This window comes from Anser cygnoides, chromosome 2 (assembly GCF_040182565.1).
Source record: "Anser cygnoides isolate HZ-2024a breed goose chromosome 2, Taihu_goose_T2T_genome, whole genome shotgun sequence".
Lineage (NCBI taxonomy): Eukaryota > Metazoa > Chordata > Aves > Anseriformes > Anatidae > Anser > Anser cygnoides.
This window is the reverse complement of record NC_089874.1, coordinates 89,630,426-89,651,183: the sequence shown is the minus strand read 5'-3', so window position 1 is coordinate 89,651,183 and position 20,758 is coordinate 89,630,426. Positions and strand designations below refer to the sequence as shown.

Sequence of the window (20,758 nt, the reverse complement as noted above, 5' to 3'; positions counted from 1 at the left end):
AGCAAAGGAGTGAATCCCTTTGGAGTAGCCACATTTGTGTGTACATGAATACATTTAATCTGGGTCAAGTGAAGGAAACTGAAGATGATGATGTTAAACCAAAAGTTACCATCAACATTCCCACTGCAACTTTTTAAGAGATATCAATGAATCTAGTTTGCATATTTAGCCATCAACCCTAACATCTCAGGGAGGGCTGCTTGGCTAGAGAGAGGCAACAGTGCAGACCAGTCAACAGCAGGACACAAACATACCTTCAAAAGAAATCAGGGCTCATTTAGTAAATGCAAGCTCACAATATAAGCAGCAGAAATTCAGATATGAAGGTTGCAAAGCTGTCTTTTCCTCTAAGTGGTAAGAAACAGGGTACTCCCTGTCAGTGGCTGAACCATTTATATGTCCTAGCACTAAGCCATGAGCTGGCATTACGAGTATTACTGAAGCTACTGTTTACAGGAGTAGTCAGCAAGCTCCAGCAAAGATGCTCTGGAAAAAATAACAAATCAGATCAGGCCTTTTATTGAAGTGATAGTCCAGAAAACTGTCCTGGCAAAAAAAAACTGGCTTCTAGGCAATGGACCCCAAAGATGGTCAAGCTGGCATAGGGTCAAGCTGGTCTGCTTCCAAGATTTCTCTTCTTTTTTTTCCCCCAGTTCATCAGACCTCAGGAGCAGTTACTGAGGCATGAAAGCTAGTCTTTGTATTTACAGTAACAGAATTACTGTAAACCTATTCTTAAATATTTCCACATATTATATGTTTCTTCTTGTAAAATTATCTCTAAAGGCAAGTATTATGGATGTAAAAATTCTGGAGGAAAAACAGCTGGTGCTTTTATGTTTATCTGAAAGCTATGTTTGTTTTCTTCTAGGCAAAACCAGAGCCTTAGGAAATCGTAAATGATTCCCAAGACTCTTTGAACTGATTTTCATAAAACTCTGATTAGTGCACTAGAAAAAGAGTAGTAAATAAAATGGAAGTGGCAAAACTAGAAATTACATTTTACTTTTCTACCGAAGCTATTGCTCCTAAAAATCCCACAAACAACAATTAAGAGCTCAATTTATGATTATAATGTTAGCCACCCTATTTGTCTTTAGGGTATTCTTCTACTCTGTGGTAATAAAAACGATTACTTCTCACCTGTAGCATACACAGTGCAATCAGAAGGAAAACCAGCGAAGCTCGTGTGGAATACAAGTTATTAGTTTACATAACCCCCCTAGAAGGCAAAACTAAATTAAAAGCTGGAGCTCTTAATTACAGAGCGGATCAAAGTGTTGTAAAATACGTGAGATTCTGAGATGTGGAAAAGGAATGCTTTCTGGAGAAGGAATGTCCTACTGCAGGGAGAATAAATATCAGTCCAAGAGGAATAAACAACCAGCTCCTCTGACTCATTCCCTTTTGCACCATGTGATTTATCCCTGTCTTGCTCAGGAACTTAGCTTGTAAATATTCCCTTTGCACTTGATACAAGAAGCTTTAGTAGCCCAATATGTACTTGAAAGTCTGCAAACATTAATGGATCAGTAATTTCTTCTCTAATTCTTTATTCCAACTTTTCAACGTATGCATGTGCCACTGAAATCTGTGTATTACATTGCATGAAAATCTGTTTGGTAAGAAATCTTTGCAAAATGAAAGCTTTGGATATGTTTTTGAGAGAGAATTGAGAAGTGGTCAGGACAGGAGGATTTTTAAGGGGAATCTCATTTCATCAGCAAATGCATGAAGACTGGAGGAAAAATGATTCAGCCTGCAAGTACCAAACAGTTTAAGAGCCATATGGTATCTTCTGATTTCCTTCCCTTTTTCTTTTTACCTTTTCTTGCTTATTGCATTGTAAACTCCTCAAGTCTGAGGCTGTTTCTTGCATTTTTATTTTTTATTTTTTGCACAGGACCTTGCATATCAGAGCCCCAATCCTAATTTGGAAATTAATCATAATAATTACAATCAACAATTTTCTATCTATCGGAGCATTTAGGAGTTTGCTCCGCAGTCCAAATACTAAAGGCTAATTATTTGACACGTCCATTAAATCGTGAAGTAACAAATCTAATTAAACAGTGAGGAAAAGTTAAAACATAAATGAATTCTGTCACATTAGAGATGAAGGAAACAAAGGATGACTACAGTCAGAAGACTCTAAGAAGACTCAGGGCTCTACCATGAACAATACAAACACACCCACACGTGGTAACTCTCTGTAACAGGAAGGTGGCTCTGCAGAGATGGAGTTGCAGAGGTATCTCTACCCACCAAACACTAAAAAGCCACTGGTTGCAGTGCTGTGGGATCTGGCAAATAATGGCTAGGACTTGAGCTTCCTCACAGACTCCGTGACTCTAGGGACTTTCATTATATTTCCCTTCTGTTTCCTTTCCAAAAGGAAGCCTTTTCAGTCACTTCTTGTTAGCCAGCTCCATGTGACTATCCAAAAGGGCTTAGCTCCAACTAAAATGCTGGAAATCAGCTGCATGCTCCCTTTTACTGGGTCACTGATGGAGACACTGAGTACCCCAGGAATCAACACAAGAATGTTTTGACCCACAGGATCCTTACATTTTCCTTAGATTTTCTTTGCATGAATTTCTCTATTTTTTAAATCTGTGCAGGCTCTTGGCTGTCACAGGAAACTGTGGCAATGAGTTCCACAGTTTCATCGTGCTTTGTATGAAAAGGCACCTACAGCCCTTTGCTTCCTTTGAGCCTTCACCTAATAATTTCATCGAGCTAGACTAGCTCTTACAATGTGAGAGACAGCAGAGGTGATATTCAGAGGATGAGCAACCAAAGTTCTCGATAATAAGGATTTTCTCCTTTACAATGCCTTCTAGCCAAGGATTTCAAACCATATCTCAGGACTTACACGCTGTAAGATTAGCCAGAGTTCTATGAATTTATATTTTGAGGATCTGTACACTTTCTTAAGCACAAGAATACCAATGATTTTTAATACGTTTCTCCCCTTTTACTATGAAAAAGGGAAAATCGCCTATGTCCTTTAGAAGAAAGTGAGTTTTCCTTAAAATTGCAGTGTAGAGACACCAGCCGATTTCTAACAAGCATTCAATATATGCTTGCTGTCTAACGTGCAAGTGGAAATAATGTTTCCTCTATTATTATTTTACAGGCTAACAAGGCATCATTTTGTTTCTAAATTGCAATCACAAAAAAAACCCAAAAAGAATAATTTTTAAAGGAAGCCCTGGCTATAACGCTGTAAACAAGATCACTTAAATGCTTTAAAACAAGCTAAAGCACTTTGGAATGGAAACTTAGAATTTGTATAGTTCTTGGGAAATTACATCAAGGAGTAAAATACATCAAGCAGCCTTCCCTGAAGCGTGAGTGTGTTGATTTCTACTGTATTAGGAACACTGCTCCAGGTAAAACCATACCATCAGCAAGACTAAATAATCCAGTTGGAAAGATAAGATTCTCTGAGGGAATTGTATGCAAACAGAAGCAACTGCTCTTCAAAATGCCTGCCATAAAAGCTACTCTTAAATGCATCTTCATCTTCAGCTAATGCTGTAAACACTAGACTTGTCAAAGGATACTGCAACAAAATGAAAATACCCTAACCACAGTTAAATAATCAAATTGATAGATTTAGATTCCAGACTTTAAGTCTTCCTGGCACGTTGTGTCATTTTCCCTGGGCAGAAAGCCTTAATAAATAAAACAACTCTACACCTGTAATTACAAGACCCATATTTTAGCTAATTATGTCTTATTTATTCATGCTAAATAAAACTATGTTGACAAGTAATGACTGAGTGCAGATACTGTCAGAAAGAGGCAAACTCCTAAAACAGGATAAAATGTCAGATACAATGGAAGGCAGCAGGAAAACTGGTTTTTTATTTCTTTGGTACTTCCTTTTCTCAGCCTTCATTTCTTTTCAAAGTGGAACTTTTAAAAGCCACACTCAGCCACTTATTTTTTCGCAATAGCTCATCTATCACAAGTTCTTCCTGCACAAGACGTTGCTTTTAAAAGAACATTTCTAACAAAGGATTCTGGTGAGAAGTCAGATTCCACTTCCAAGCGGTTAAAAAGTGAGAAAAAATGTCTAAGGGAAACAACTAGCCTGCCTACCCACATTTCACAACATTCATCTCCCATTATGGACAGACTTACTAAGCCTAGGTTTCCTAATTGTTTGTTTTTTATTAAATAGATTTTAAGAGAGGCTCCCCACCTCACCCCTGGTGTTTATGGGTATTTATATCAGTTCTGGCAAATTACAGCAAGGAGTAAAATACATCAAGGAGTCTTCCCTCAAGTGTAAGTCTAGGTTTAAGATGCTCCTCTGCCCTGTGTTTGGATTTCAAATGTGAGATCCACAAAAGGATAGCCAAATTGCAAGAAGATTGTGCAGGATATTCAACCATCTAGATTTAGAGAGAAGAGTATGCACCTTGGCCATGTGGCAAGAGGAGGAATGGGAATGTTAAAAGAAATTGTGGAAAAATGAATGAGTGAAGAAATTAAACAACAGAACTATGGGGTATCAGTTTGAAACACAAATAACTTTCCCATATGCTCAAGGTATGAAAGAACTTTCCAACAAGCCCTTTCCTTTAATGATGAAGAAAATACCTGGGATGCTGCATCTAGGAAATAGAGCAAAGCCACGTGTTCCCATTAGAAAATCATCCTGAATGCAGTCAGCACAGCAAAACAAGTGCTGCATTTTCCTGTGGAGTTACTGTTGCACAGGCTTGGGGAGACAAAAGGTTGACCTTCCTGGGGGGGTCTCGCCCAACCCCCTTTGGGACACCCAGCCCATCAAGGCTTGGAGCCTGGGCTGTATGACCTGCCAGGAGCACGAGCAGCAAGGCTCCCACGCCGAAACCCGCATGTCTGCATGCTCCCAAACCCAGCCCAGGGCATTACAGACATTTCAAAGAAGTTCATATAATATAAATCAAACAAACTGAAGAACGCCCTTTCTTCCTCCAGATATTAGGGCAGGAACACCTCACATCTAAGTGAGTTTTCTCAAATCCACTTCCTTTGTGGTTTGCAAAACAGACCCAGGTCTATATGCATCACAGTCCTCAGTGTCACCCCGTGCATACATTTTATTTTACCTGCATTATTTTTCTGGCTACATAAATTCCCTGCCCACCACATGCATACAAGAAATACCATCTTGTATGCAAGCATACCAAGCAGCAAACCAATTTCAGAGGTACTGTGTCTTAGCTAGGAAATCTGCTATCTCACCATGGGTGCTGCATTTTTTCATCAGAGGAGTGCATATTGCATGAATTCACTTACACATCTCCCGGACTCCTGCAGGATATTGATAAAAATGCTAGTTCCAAAGTTTTAGCTGTCCCTAACATATCCGTGTATGTTTAATGCAGACTCAGAAACACTGCTGCCACTTTGGTACTTTCCAACAGCAATATGTAAAACATGGAAGTGTCTTTCTCTTTTGTTTTTTTTTATTTTTTTTTTCCTCCAGCACAAAACAAATTGTCGTATTAGAATTCTATTACTGGAAATCTAGAAAAACACACAGTATATATTATGTACTGTTTTTTTTTTTTTCCAGAAAACCTTTCGGTTCTTGAAATTTCCATGTTTCCAATTCGGGCTAGACATTCGATAGCCCTGGAATAATTCGGCATTTCTTCATGCCATTTTTTTTGTCATTTTGTTTTAAAGGATTACCCAACTGAATATCTTTAAAAAATATATATTTTTTCTCTATCCAACATACTATGTAACTTCATAGTTGCTGGTGTCCCTTGCTTGTTGACTTTTTGCCTGTAGTTATTACAGTTTTCCAGAATGAGCTCAACTAGTTTAGGCACTAAGTGTCTTGTGACCCTTCACATTTTTGCTCATATTTTTGCTGTCTTTGGAGAGACTTTTCTAAACAATCTGAAGGTTCCCCATGGATTTCCTAAGACTATACATGCAACTTCCAAACCAAAATGTTGATGTTGTGCTGCTGGGAACTGCTATATCCATGCACATGTGGACACACTCGTATAAACTAAAATATTAACTCCAAACAAGTTCAGCCAACTGAGTTTAACCAACTGAGGAGGACTCCAGTCTATTCTCCCAGACAAAACGACACTGAACAAAAAACACCGTAATTAATTACGGGCATTTGGTCATTGCTGATCTATGATTTTAAAATATTTTGGATGTTTTCCTAATTCATTCTTATAGAGTAATGGTATACTTGCACAATTGATTGACCAAGCAGATTGTAAAACATCTTTCAGATACGTGCAATCTTCTAAAAGAAGTACATCAAGTTTCTTTCGGTATAAATTTAATACACCTCAGACTGCAGGATGTGTGTGAGCACAAAGAACACTGAAGGATGAACTCAAGTAAGAACAAACTTTGCCCATGTGAATCTGGACAGGGAACCCTCTTGCTGTTTGGAGGGCCTTTCCTAATGCAGCTGCAGGATGCAGCAGAGGCTCTCTTTCCTTCCAATATGATCAGGGGATGAGAAGATTACTTTTTCTGGTAACTCTTCTCTAGCAATGACAGGATGCACTTTACCTGTGTTTCCTTTGCCAATATCCCAAACTGCCACATGCTGCAAAGGTCTTTCAGAACTGTCACAAAGCTGTCTGAATGTGTGATAAGGATTGCTCTCCTGTGCAGAGAAATACTTCAGGACATACTTATTAGCAAGCTCTTATAGCTAGGAAGAACCTGCCTGGATATTTTCCTGATTTTTGGTTTGCAAAAGCTTTACTGATCTGGTGAAAGATTTGGAAAGTTCTCTAATAAAAACAAACAAACAAACAAACAAACAAACAAAAAACCAACCCAGGTTTTCAGACTATTTCCATTTCAGAGATTTAAAGAATGAAGGTTTGTGCAGCCAAGCCATTGTTTTTACTGTAAAAAGCAATGATGTGCAAGCAGAGGAGCTAGATACGTGAGCAAAACTGACTCCTTTCCTTCACCATGGGTTTGTATGAGTTAGACCAGGGACATCAGCTTTATGCCTGAAGTCTGCAAAATAGGAACAACTGCTGTGGGCTGGACGGAGGCAGAGCCAGTCTGAGGTAAACCAAGTGCACACAGCAACGGGGAGCTTCCCGCTGTGGCCGGCTAAGAGAACTATGGATGCTCTGTGTTGAGTAGCTCCACAACTTTTAGCAGGAACTAGATGATTGCAAAGAAGTCTGCAATAGCTTCTGAAAGTGAGGCAGTAGCACCAGGATGATTTTTTTTTTTGGTAAGGGCTTGAGATGAGACTTCACTATCAGTTACCTCTAGGAGCAAAGAGTGAATATCAACCATTGTTGCAAAGCTGCAGCCCACAGAAACTGGGAAGGGAACGGTTAGTTTATAACTTATGATCAAAAACGTGAGCTAGAATTTAAGTATTTCCTTAAGAAAACAGAAGAAAGGCGGGGGATGAGCTTTGGGTACCAAGAGCCTGTAAAGTCTCAGAGTCAAGCTTTCAGACACTTTGGACCACCTGCAGAAGCCAGAGAAGCTCACAGGCTGATTCACCTCAGCTCTATCCACAGCAGATGCAGACATGAGTTGCAAAAAATTCTTCTAGGATCTACAGTTGACAACTTTTTATCATGTATGTGTGTGGACTGGGATGTTTGTCTCACTAGCACTTACACATTTCGAGCTGTTAAACCTCTGAGGCTCTACCTTTATTATTAGAACAATTTATTGCAGAAACAAACTTTTCTGACTTTTTTTTCCCCAAAAATCATTCCCCTCTCCCCATCAGAGGTTTGCAGTGTCTGTAGAAACTACATTAGCACTAGCTTCTACAAAAGTGGATGGGAATTTAGAGGAAAATACAGTAATCACTCAGGACATCATCTCTGGACATGCTGAACCACAGTGGCATTTGATTTTCAGTTCCTGCTTGCTCTGATGATGCAAATAGGCACAGATGCCAGGCAGTTCTAGCGGTTGACTACAAACGAAAAGAAGTCCTTTGAAAATATGTCTGCTCAAAGGATTAAAAGAGAAAAGACTGTCTGGAGGATTAGAAGAGAAACACTAGCATGACTGAAATAATGTCACCTCCCTTAAGCTGCATGAGTCAAAGTACAGGCCAGGGACTTTTAAAACTTGAGGAAAGTTTTACTCAGCTGGATGTGTAATTAAACACGTCTGAAAAAAACATTTTAAAAGCACCTCAAGGACTGCTCTTGGCTGTATGAGTTTTGTCCGTCTTGCTCAAAGCATGGAAGCCATCCATTCGCTTCCAGAAGAAGGCAAAAGGCAGAAAGTGTGCTCTGCAGGCACAGCAGGTACTCGCAGATCTTCTCAAGGTGCTAGCTTGTAATTTCCTGAACCACGTCTCTGTGCTGGATCGTGCTCTCACAACAGACACGCACAAAGCAAAGTACACAGTGAAGGTCCTTGCCGTGGAAAAAGCTTTTACTGAAAGCCAGCATCCCTAGGTCTCACGCTCTTCTACTTGCCACAAAGGGACTTGGTGCCACAAGATGTCACTGAGATGAAGGTTGAATGCCATAGCATCACTTCAGTTTTGTTGTACTTTGGTTACTACCAGCCCACAGGTGCAGGGAAGTCTTTGTGTCAAGAAATAAAGAAGAGACCTGTTTGAAGTGGATCATACAACCATTTTTCCAAACAGACGTGCAAGACATTAAAACGCAAGCTACAGAAAATGCAAATTTCTGCTAATGTCACCACAGGACATATCTTTGTGGAATATTCTTCCGTAAATTGCCCAGATCTGCATACACAGTGCAATTCTTGCTGTGAATTATTAGTGAATAATTATTAGTGAACAATTATTGACTATCTCAGGGATTTACACAGATATACCATAGTTTTTTTGGATGTCAAAACACTTGTCCAAAACTGGTGAAGGACATGCTGTATCTGAACAATCTCGAAGGACAGGTGCAAGTTGGGCAGATATTTTAAGATCCAAGAAGACCACTCAGATATTGAGGCACTTTCCTTATAGTTCTTAAGAAATCTGTAAAAGAACAGAAACAAAAACCAACAAGCACTGCTTGAACAGTGTTAGTCTGCTGAATCATCTGTTAACCCTGCCAGATGTCGCCAGTGATACACTGACTGCACAAACTAGAAAAGCAAACATGCAGTGACTTTGCTAAAAATCACTTTGAAAGCAATTTTCCTTCACTTAAATGTCATGATCATGTGTCCCAACAGAAAATACATGTTCGAAGCACCACAGAAAGAGCTCTTCAAAGATCTAAAGAAATTAATTCAGACCAATTTATAATGCTCAAAACAGAAAGAACTGAACATAACAGAGTCTCTGACACTCACCTTGGACCTTTTCTTACAGTGCTGGTAACAACAAATGGGACTTAATTAAAAAAAAAAAGAAAAAAAAAAACACAAAATGAGCAATTTTATTTAGAATAATAGTACTGTATGAGCCCTACTGAAAACCTTCCAAGGCCATCTATCTCAATTATTGATAAAATGAATCAGATCCAAAGAATTAATGGTGTTAACAAAACATTTATAAAGTTTGCAGAATGCATCCAATTATCAGCTCTAAATGAAAGTGCAAAAATTCTTTGAGCTTGCATGATGTTAAAAGGAGATTTGGTAAAATGACACGACATAAAATACAGGATGGAGCAAAAACATTCACATGGAGCAAATAGCTGCTGGTTACAACAGAGGAAAAAAAATATATCATCAACATTTACTGGAGGCTCATAAATGTGTGGGTCAATGAAAGGTATCCTGATCAATCTACCAGTAGAGAGATGCTGGAAAACAAGATTTCCATGCCTTCGGTTAGTTCCTTTGCTCCCAGAAATCCAAAGACACCGCAAGAAAATCCAGCTTCTCAAATCACCTCTCCACCACAAATGAACGAATCACTTGGCTTGTTCTTCATCCTATGCGCAGCGGACGCTGGTCAGTAATTTAGAGCTCAATCCACAAACACATGACATTCTACTCAGGCTCAGAAACATTTAACTTTTCCAGTGCAAAAAAAATTTAGAGCATGCAACACAAATTAACCAAAGATTGATCAAGTTGTTAACGTATGGGCTCAAAACTTGCAAAGCACTGACAAGTACCTTCTTTGTGTGCTACTTGATTTGTGCACTTGCAGGCAAAGAAAAATGGGAACTCAAAATATCTGGACAGATGTTTGTTGGTGAATAGACTCCTTTTTATGTATGTGAATGCACACAGTACTTTTACTGTTAATTTCCAGAAAATTCAGAAATTCATATGCCACCTCCAGGTCCCTAAAAGTAAAACTGTTTCCAATAAAACTGCTACAAACTCTGCTGTGCCAAAACAACAAGTGACTCTTTACCATACAAAGATTGCCTCATCCAGCATACAGGAAACAGAAAGTATCAGTCGGAGACACCTACTGTAATGCAAGCTTCTCCTCCAGGACCAACTGACAAGTTGTGGATGGATGGATGGATAGCTATATACTAAAAGGAAGAATGGAAATTCAGTGGATACCAAAGTAGCCTGAAACTTTTGAAATGAAGTCTGCATACACTCTTGCCAAATCCATTACAGAATTATTTAGTTCTCCCCTGGTATTTCAAAGTTGTCGTCCATGGATACCTATATTGATTTTTTTTTTTTTTAAAGACTTATATTAAACTTCTGTTTAATGTCTCTGGTATGTATATTAGTGGGTGCCATCACCAAGAAAGCATTCATCAGTCCTAGGCTACCACCAAGAGCTGGTCATCAAAGCCAAACCAGAACATACAAACAGGCATTTTCCAAAAATCCTAACAAACCATGTAAGTCGGTCACCTCAGGATGTAACAACAGCTGAAATTTCTGACCACATTTCAATGACTAAAATAGTGGTGGAAGACGTCTGCCCTTTATAACCATGGACTGAAATACACACCCCATGTATTATGGCAGCCTTTCGGTGGCATTTTCTGTGCTCAGGAAAGCTGGAAGACAGAGCATTTAAAGCAACTATGGAGTACATACCATGCGACATTACTAAAGGGACTAAGCTTTGATCCTGCCATTTGCTTGTTATAAGCAGGTGATTTTATTCACCTTGTCAAAGAGATATTGAAATTACACCAAAAGTCACTGCAGGAGCAGGGTTTTCAAAACTAGTAATATGTGTATGCACACATCTACATATATATACACATATACATGTGTGTATTATATAGTACATTACTACATATCACATACTGTACGTTATATATTATGACTACACTGCGGAAAGTATTAGGAGAAAGACAGCATTGTAGTCCCAATTAATTAAGTCCCAAGTCTTCTTAATTTTCTGAATCAGAGATAAAACCTATGTATACAGTTAAAATATTACAGTACAGTAGAAAATCAGTCAGAAAATCACTGTCAATGAAAATAATTTCTTCTTTTACGTGCTTGCCAAGATCCAGGTGTGGTGTACTGTTCTTCTTTAGAAACAACGGGAACATTTTCTAATGCGACAGCAGTGTGCAAGTTGCAGGGGACGTACACGTGCTGTAGCTGCCCACTAATCAGGCAGAGAAGAGGAACACCAGACTCCCTGGAAAGGTCGCTCCAGGCCACCAGCTCTCCACGGTTCACTGTAAAGTCATTACTGTAAGAGAGCTCAGCTCTGCCAGAAGGCACCTGTCCACACTGCAAGGTGAACACTTGGTACCAGCAGCAAACAGCCTTGCTTCATCTTGGATGAAAACTCAGAGCAAAGGAAAGTCAGAGAAAGAATGACAAAATCTTTATTCTGCAAAATGAAATTTAAAATTACAGGTTTTATCATGGCTTGTTTTAATTTTTTGTTTAGAGGAGACTATGCTAGACTAGCACACCATGTTGGCTACCCCCATACTGGAACTAAACTGACTGCACTTGAGTGCATAACAGAAGGGCAACTTAGATAAACCTGTTCTTAGTTCTTTAGCTCCTTCTCTTGAGCATTTGCCTAGAAGAGAAAAAAACCTGCAGCTTTGACAGCTTTTTCAAGGAGCAGCAATTCCGTCTGGTTCAAGACGGCATCTTATGGGTCTGATAGGTTCAGGATTTTCTTGAGCTGCCAAGCAAGAGTGGGGTCTGTTCCCTGCAACCAGTGGAGATGCTTGCTCTTCAAAATCAAGAAAAGCAATGAACTGGTCCAGAGCACTATTACAGTTGGGCGTGGACTCATGGGCAACTAATACGGAAGAGATGATATCTTAATACCACCTACCCAGAATCACTATCATCCCCAGAAGACAAAGAAGAGTCTATGGTCATCTTATGCTAATTATAAAGTGTACAGTTTAATTCCCTCATCTCCTTTTAAGGGAGATAAAGAAGCAGTTTAATAATTAAATTAAAAAAATAAACAGTGCAACTGTACATGCCATGTAGGGAAACACGTTAGTGGTTCCTCAGCTCTAAAAACTATTTACTGACACTCAAATCACTGTAACCATTACCTTCACACAGGATTTGAACATAGCAATGCCATTCAAAGACAGCTGCAAAGAAAGACATAATTACTCACAGGCTTCCAATTTTAATTAATGCTTCCTGATGTAACAATAAAGTATGATTAAAGTATGCCTGGCCAATTGAGTTTCATACTGCATACTTATTTCTTACAGTAGCTTTTATCAAGTTTTAAATTTGAAATCATTAATTGAAACCCTTAAAATGTCGACACAATATGTTTACTACCAAGTCTTAAAAATAACTGGGTCATTATAATTAAAGTTCCTTAACTGACTTCAACTTGAAAGTGTTGGGAATGGTTGAGATATGATGTATAAAATGAACATGTTTTTAATCCAATTTTTAATGCTATGTGATCTAAACAACCAAGACATCAAAGACTGCACACTTTTTAACAGAGGATTTTTCACTTTAATGACATCCACTTTTCCATTCCATTTTCCCCTTTGTCCCCCTCCATTCAACTTTCCCATTTATTTTAAATTATATTGAACATGCAGCAAAGAAAGATGTGAAATCCTAAACCTACTGCTGGGGGCACAGTTCCTGCCGTGGTAACTCCCTCCCATTCAGCTTCACTCAGAGGCCACTTTATTTCCTTTTCAAATAGCCATTAGCTTTGCAGTGAGGAAAAGTGATTCAACTAATCCTCTAATTATCAGTAATCCAAAGATGACTTCCATTTGCAGAGAAAATGACAGACAAACCTGGCATGCCAATTCTCCTAGCCTTATATGCTACAAGTGGAGAAAACATTGCTCAGATATTACAAAGGATGCCGAATGTGAATGGAGAAGCCTGCAGACATGAGAACTGATGTCCTCAGCTCAAACAGTATGTTGTTGTTGAGCTTTTGGAGGACAGTAACTGCAAGGAAGTTTTCCACTTAGTACGCGTCCTCTGGTAGCACTGTATTGGTAAGAAAGGAATAACAGACATCTAGGGAGGGCAATGGAGAGGCATGTACTTCAGGTGCACATTCATGCTTGCAGAGCAGCAATTCAGGCTCTAAGTGTCTCAGCAGTTAATGGTTAGACTTGAAGATCTTGAAGGCCTTTTCCAGCCTAAATCATTCTATGATCCCACTGTCACTTTGGTCCTGTTGGACTTCCACCCGATGTTAGCAAAGCTTCCACTGACTGAAGTACCAGCTGGCTTGATGCCACAGCTGACTGTCACCCTGTAACGTGCTAACATATATTCTTTAAATTGCAAGACATTTTAAAGATGATACACTTCTGCAAGTGCACGAGGCTTCCCGGCGCTGCAGCCGTGTCTTACCAAGCACAGCCAGCCAGGCTGGCTCAGCCCCAGCACGGCAGCAGATCACTTACTTCCCGCACCTGGCAAATGGGCGCCGTGGGTGAGGTTGGCTTTCCTCCCTGAAATCCTGCCATGCTCATTTTCAGGGGCGGCCTGCTTTTTATCAACTCAACAGCACCAGGGATCGAGCCAGGAAAACGTTAGGTACTGAGTGTGCTCTTTGGGTTCGGCTCACGAGGGGACAATAGGGAGCAGTTGGTAGGGAAGCTTCAAAACGTTTGGCAGCTTGTTTTAAAATAAAATATCCCAAAGCTGATCGACAGCTTATGCACAGTCCCATGGGAGCATCTCAGTGACCGAGCTTTCCTTGACAAGTGCTCACTTTGGGCATCGCCCATCTTTCTGTATCCCAAGGTCCTTAAACCTCACAGCTCTTCAGCTCCAGCCACATATGCAAATACTGTCTACAGTCCATTTAGATTTCTCTTGGGTGTTGCTTCTCCAACGTCAATTCTTTCAAGCTACATGAGCTACAGAGACTGAGGTTCACCCTATTTGCTAGCCAGGACACCTGAAAGGCGGAGGAGGGAGCAGCAATCCACATGTGAGGGGCTGAAGGGAAGGGGTTTCCTGCCCTGCCAACCCACTGCATCTCTGAGGGCGAGCAGGAGCTTGAAAAATGCAGAGAACTGCAGGCCAAAGTTAAGAAACTAAGAGGCTTGAACATCTCAGAGAAGAATGGGCAGCAACAGAGGGAACCTGAAGCCTTGCTTAAAGGGAGCGGGGGCTTCTTCATTAAGCCCTTCAGAGCCATCCACATCACCAATAAACACAAAATAACACAACTTTTTCTTCTCTGTAAAGTGGGTGTAATATATACATTGACGCGAGTAATTTCATTGTTTTTCTATGGTGAAATGCAACTGCTGACGCTTATTTTGGGTAGCAACAGAAGACCATTTCCTAGATCAGGATCCCGATTCAGTGCAGTTCTGCTGTCTTGATGTTTTCTTTTTTTTTTTTCCTTTTCTTTCCTCTTTCTCCAGAGATTAACTTTAGAAAACAGTCTATCCTAATTTCAGTGTGTTAGGACTGCATGCCCACAGACTGTGAAACACAATCAAATCAGACTTGATAACTCTAGGCTTTTTTATTCTATCTACATGTCAATATATATATCAAGAAAATCCTTCCTTACAGTTGTGCTGCAGAAAATCTGTAAGATTATGACAGTGGCAATCTGAATTCTCCAGAACTTCCTCATTTCACATAGCAGAAGCCCACAGTAACCACTTATAATTGTACACACAACTTAACACCTGCTCTATCTATTTTGAAAACACTATAAATAGGCAATGACCCAAATCTAACCTGGCTACAGTCCAAGCCAGGGAGTCAGAAGGTTGGCAATTAATGTTATATAAAAAGACAAAACAACCCAAGAAATAGTTCACCTTTATTTGGATGTAAATCCTCATCTAACAATAGCTCTTACACTTTTTTTCCTCTATTCTTTTTCCCTTCAAATAAACCAGACAGGCAATATAGATGTCACTAATACATGCCTGAGTACACATATCCTCATTAAATAGATTGGACAAAGAAGTGGAAAGTTCCTGATTTACTTAAACATCTACAGCTTCTTTATTGCTTTAATGAAATCAATTAAAGAAAGTCAAGTAAGGGTCAAATAAGCAAACTTATTAAGCTGAAGTAAGCATTTTAATGAATAATAATTGCGTTTAAAGGTGTCCTGAAGATTCCTTGCTTCATTTACCGGTCAAGCTTCCAGATTAATGATTGATGGTATTCTCTATTTTTTGCAGTACTTTTAAGCTTTATGTTGGTGCAGGAATACTAACATACTGTACTGAATTGTCCCATTCATGAATAATAATCAGATATTTTCCTTCCATCTTGATAAACATTTGCCAGAGGTAGCCAAATTCCTTTTGTTTTGTGGCAATAAAAGGTGACATGTCAGGGTGAGAAAACCACTATGTCTACAAGATATGCAACTGATAGTTTAGGGATTAATGATTTGGGCACCGTGGAACTGAGAATTTTATTCACAAAAATAGCAACACACTTCTTATGGCAAGTATTTTGATGTATTTTGACTATAAACTTGTAAAAGCGGGGCTTTGGTTTTTGTTCTTCACTCACTTAGTTGTTGCGACCTAATCTAGTCCTAGTTTCTGGACTCAGTGTATTTAGTACTATTGACAAGCAAACAATACAATCACAAACATAATGAAAGCTGCCCAAACTGCAAGTCTTTCCTTAAGCAAGAAACTTTTTTGACCACATTTATTGAGGAAGGAGGCACTGCGAAGTCATGAATCATTGCCAGATCTGGTCAAGAAATCTTTGCTGCAAATCCTTCTTGATGTACTTACATAAGCAAATTTAAAACCATGCAAATACAGCTAGGAGTTCTTTTATCCAAACAATGAGTCCATTACCACAGCCAAAGCTTCACATTAGCTACAGGTGTCACAAGACAGATCAGAAATTATTATTTCAGCACTTCTCTTCAAAGACAGCAAAGTTTCCTTAAAATTAAAGAGGAAGAAAAAGCAAACCATTCCCCAAACCTCAAATATTTTTTTTTCCAGCTGACACCAGCTTTGATAGTGGCAAACAGAATTAGGCATCTCAGTCTTCCCTCAAACTACGGAGCACAGGGATGTCACTGACTCCTACTGGATGACATAGCCTTAGGTCACCATTGCCTGGGTTTGTCATGTTCAGCATGCCTGTCCTAGACACCAAAAGCCTAAGGGTGCATAAAATATATCACTGAATTTCAGTATGATAGAGGATATTTTACTTTACATGTAGGACTGCATCTTGCAGCTTCCCTTTCTCCTTCCTCCACTCTCCTAACAAAGAACAATTTCCACGTGGCTTTTGTACTTGCAAAAGACAAAATGGTGTCTTCACAACCTTTAGCACTGACACCTTATGCCAACAACAAAAAACATAATGTCTGTGTACCCAGGAAAAACAACTTAAGATTGAATAATTTCACTTCTAAGTTCCTTAAATTCCTCTGCTACTCACAATTAGTTCCAACTTCATGAAAAATCTATGATGACTAAAGGCAATAACTAATTAAAAAAAAATATATATATAAATGGATTTTCAGCTAATAGCTCTATTTCTGGAATACTCCAATGCCTCTACTGATTACAGATTTCTACCATCAACTTCCTTTTTTTTTTTTTTTTTAAATAAACATTTAGCTGTGCCAAGCCCCCACTTTGTTTCCTACTTTTTAGATAAAATTCTCCTGCCAAAGCAACAGAACCATGCTGTGATGGAAGCCACTGTCAGACGCATATACAATCTCAATAAGCTCATCAATAAAATGCCAGCTTAACTCCTATCCAAGGAAGAAAGTTTTAAGATGCTGATGGATGACTTTGTTGATGATGATGAAAACAATGAACTGGATACGGTGCTCACGGGAGTAATTCAGGGAAGACAGCAAAACAGCTACCAGGCAATGTGCTCTGCAGGGTAGAGCCAGCCAAGAAGGCACAGGGGCTATGCACAACATATGGGCACCACTGCCCTGCTTTCCATGCCTCACACTCCCTAATTCTTGACTTGCAGACGTTTCAAAGTGACCCTGTGGCTGGGTATACTCTCCAGCCTCACACGTAGAAAACAAGAAAATACATCAGACTAAGTTAAGAACGCCTCTTGCTTACCTCACTACAGGTCACAACTTTTTTCTTCAGTGTGGCAGAGCCTGGTTTTCCCTCTCCCATCTTTCTTGACTCGTTCTCTGCCCTTTCTTCCTCTTCATTCTTCTCATTTTTTTCCTCATTCTCATACCTTCCATCTCTTTTCCTTAAATTACTTAATCACTATTTCAACTAAGATGTTGGCAGAATAAAAGATCAGCAAAGATGAACTAGAAATATCTGGAGTTACAATTGCTCCAATCTACTGGACCAATGTGCCAAACCAAATTTATGGGGAACGAAAACAATGTCACGTATAACTAAGGTATCCTTTTTTTTTTTTTTTTTTTCCTCTGAATCATCTTCCAAACAAATGGATGAGAAGCTTTTTGTTGACAAATTTACAAATTTTACTTTTCAATGATTATATTAGAAATGCACCCTGGTTTTTATTCCAGCATCAAAAGAGATGGGCTCACAGTTTCTACATGCACATCTATGTTTACAGACACAGACATGACAAGGGCTAGCACTCTCTGGATCTCTAAAACTGCTGTTTTACTCTTAGCAAATTATTCTACAGAGAGGTGGCGAAAAGAAAAAAAAAAGCAAGCTTTTCCTCTGAGTTTCCTCTCCCTTACTGCAGTATCTCATAACCTCTACATATCAGCACATACGTGGGATACAATAATATTTTGTTTTCTTTTATAGTTCTAGCACATATAATCTCTATCACTGTTTAGCACACTTGTCTTCTGTTCCTTTGCTAATAGATAATAGTTCATACCAGTGGGAAAATAGCCAGTGATGGAACTCAAGGTACAAACCTGATACCTAAAGACCTATCTCAATCCTGCCAGCAGTCTCAAAGCTCCCAGAGAAAACACAAAGACTGAACACCTGTTCCTGGTTAAACAAAGAAAATTGGATTTTTATCAGTTTGACTGTCACCTTTTACATAGCACTGTTTCGTCAAGAGCCACTAATGAAAGAGCTTAGCAGCAGATAAAGGACATGTGGCTTTGACTGAATCCATAGATTTACTAAAATATTTTACAGCGAGAATTATATTCCATGCTTTTCAGAGCTGAAATAGGATTACAAAGCATGGAAATGGATGTCTTAAAATATATATTATTGCATATGACTGAGCAGCTTCATTAATAACGCTGTCTCAGAAGATTTCAGTTCTGCACGTAGACTTGGTGGAACTTTAAATAAACTGCCTGTCTGTAATCCATATATATTTTGGCAGGCCTTCTGAATGGATGCCCTAGGAAAGAATGGAGGGTTTCAGCAGTTTGCATGCTAATAAAGTATCCTGAAAGCTAACACAATCATTTCCCTTTTCATCCACATCCTCTGTGTGTGTGTGACCATGGACATGCTACCTCCTCTACGTGTGTTCTCCAGTACCATTCTACATGTTACAAAGGCACTGTGAGGATGGACTGCCTTGGAGATTGTAAGTCGACTACATACTGAGCTCGTGGAGGTCCATATAAAAGCTTAAAATAGACAAGGCTAACTGCACAATGCTGCAGCTTGAAGGTCTTTCTGAAAATCCCACCCAGTATTTCACTGCTACCAGAAGAATATAAGAAACTTCTGGAAATTTGAAAAAAAAAGATCCAAATCAACTCACAGCTTGTCTTCTGAGACCACCAACAAATGAGTAAAAAAGCCATGATGAAAATGAGTCACAACAGCAGAGCAGCAGAGGAAGCCCTCCCCATAAAGCGGGAGGTGCAAACTTGTGTCCTTTTCCAGAGCCATAGCCAAGGCTACCTGTGCAATGCAGCTGCCAGCAGATACCTTTCAGTTCAGCTGAGGAGTCAGAGCTAAATAAATAACATGCTAACTACATCATTTCTTTGTGCACATGAACCGCAGGAAACTTGTGTGCCTTAAGCACACTAGCCAGATGGGATAATTAGGCTCAGACAGATCATTGACCTTCCTAGGAAAAATACCTCAGAAATGGAGGTTGACTGAATAAATCTGTGTCACGTTATGAAACTCCCAGACAATCCATGGAAACCCATCTGTACTGACTCATGGTGTTCCTGCGGGTGCATCTCATGAGGGCTGGAACATTGGGGTTTGGGTATTATTCAGGATTTCTTAAATCTTCTCTATGGAAAAGAGTACCGAGAGTTCACGGCTGGGAACTACTCAGCTGTCTTTCTATGAAAATGTTGAAAGCACATATATATGCATTTATGCTAAACAATTCTCTCTTTAATTATCACTGAGGCTGGTTTGTCACAGTAAAACAATTTTGGGGAAGTCAAGGCTTTGAGACAGCACAAAATGCAAATATAATTTCACCTTCCCTAAATGGAAGGCATGACACCCATTTAAATCATATTATTCTATCTTGAATTATAAAGGCAAATATAATCAAATAATCTTCTATTTGAAAATAAGTTCATTATTTTAGAGTTACAAAGGCCACATGGTCTCCCTGAAATCAAGGGAAGCTTTCTTTTCCTTTCTGCACCAAGTCTAGTTTTCCTTCCTCAATGTGGACCTCCATGTTCAGACCCACACTGATTAAGAAATACTTTCACAGGAGGCTACTCTGCTATTTTCCAGGCGTTTCCATGTCTTGTAATTCTTTTCCTAGCCAAAAAAAAAAAAAACAAAACAGAAAGGATCAGAAGCACGACCTGCTATGAACTAAGCACATACCGCAACCCCAAAGACAAGCAACTCCAGGAGGAGTTCACAGGCAGAAGGTAAGAGCAACTTCTCAAGAGTCCCATCCTTCCTGTAGAGATTGGGGCTGGCTCGGTGAGCTGCAGTGACTGGTAGCGTCTTTTCCCGTACCCCTGTGGCGTGGCATTCTCAGGGAGCCAGAAATTAATATTATCCAGACACTTTAAGTGTACCGACTGCAAACATATTACATATCCCAACAAAAACATGCAGCTCCACTTGGCCATTCACTGGACATTCCTGCATTAACAGATCCATCTTGTTATTTGAGACATATCCACATAAGCTACATCCACAAGGGACATGGGGCATCAAAAACTAGTCCTTATTTTAACAAAACACACGTATTTAAATAAATCAAAATAAAAAGCTAAACAGAAAATTTCAACTCATAGCAAGCTCTGACTTTGAAATACAGTTCTTTTTTGTCTGGGATCTTCAAAAGTGACCTATGCCCAAGTTAGGGCCAGGGCATTGGTAAGGAAGGTTTATGCCTTCTGCTCCACACAACACGCACTCACACGTGTGGACACCACCCTCTATACACCCATCGTGTAAAGAACAGCAAATCTCAACAGTATCACAACAGTATCCGTATCTAACTTCTCTTATCAACCCGCTGGCTGAAAATG

General features: G+C 39.4%; 1 protein-coding gene across 5 annotated transcripts in view; it reads right to left on the bottom strand.

Annotated features, from left to right (window-relative positions):
- VWC2 (von Willebrand factor C domain containing 2) overlaps positions 1-20,758 on the bottom strand; it is a 57,007-nt gene that overhangs the window by 12,376 nt on the left and 23,873 nt on the right. Inside the window, exon 4 of one of the 5 annotated variants that reach the window (XM_048076406.2) lies at positions 7,400-8,989. The exons of the other annotated variants lie outside the window; for them this stretch is intronic. Within the exon in view, the coding sequence (XP_047932363.1) occupies positions 8,931-8,989 (59 nt within the window). The 3' untranslated portion in view covers positions 7,400-8,930. Of the gene's footprint in view, positions 1-7,399; positions 8,990-20,758 lie in introns of those variants that run through there. 5 annotated transcript variants of the gene reach the window in all.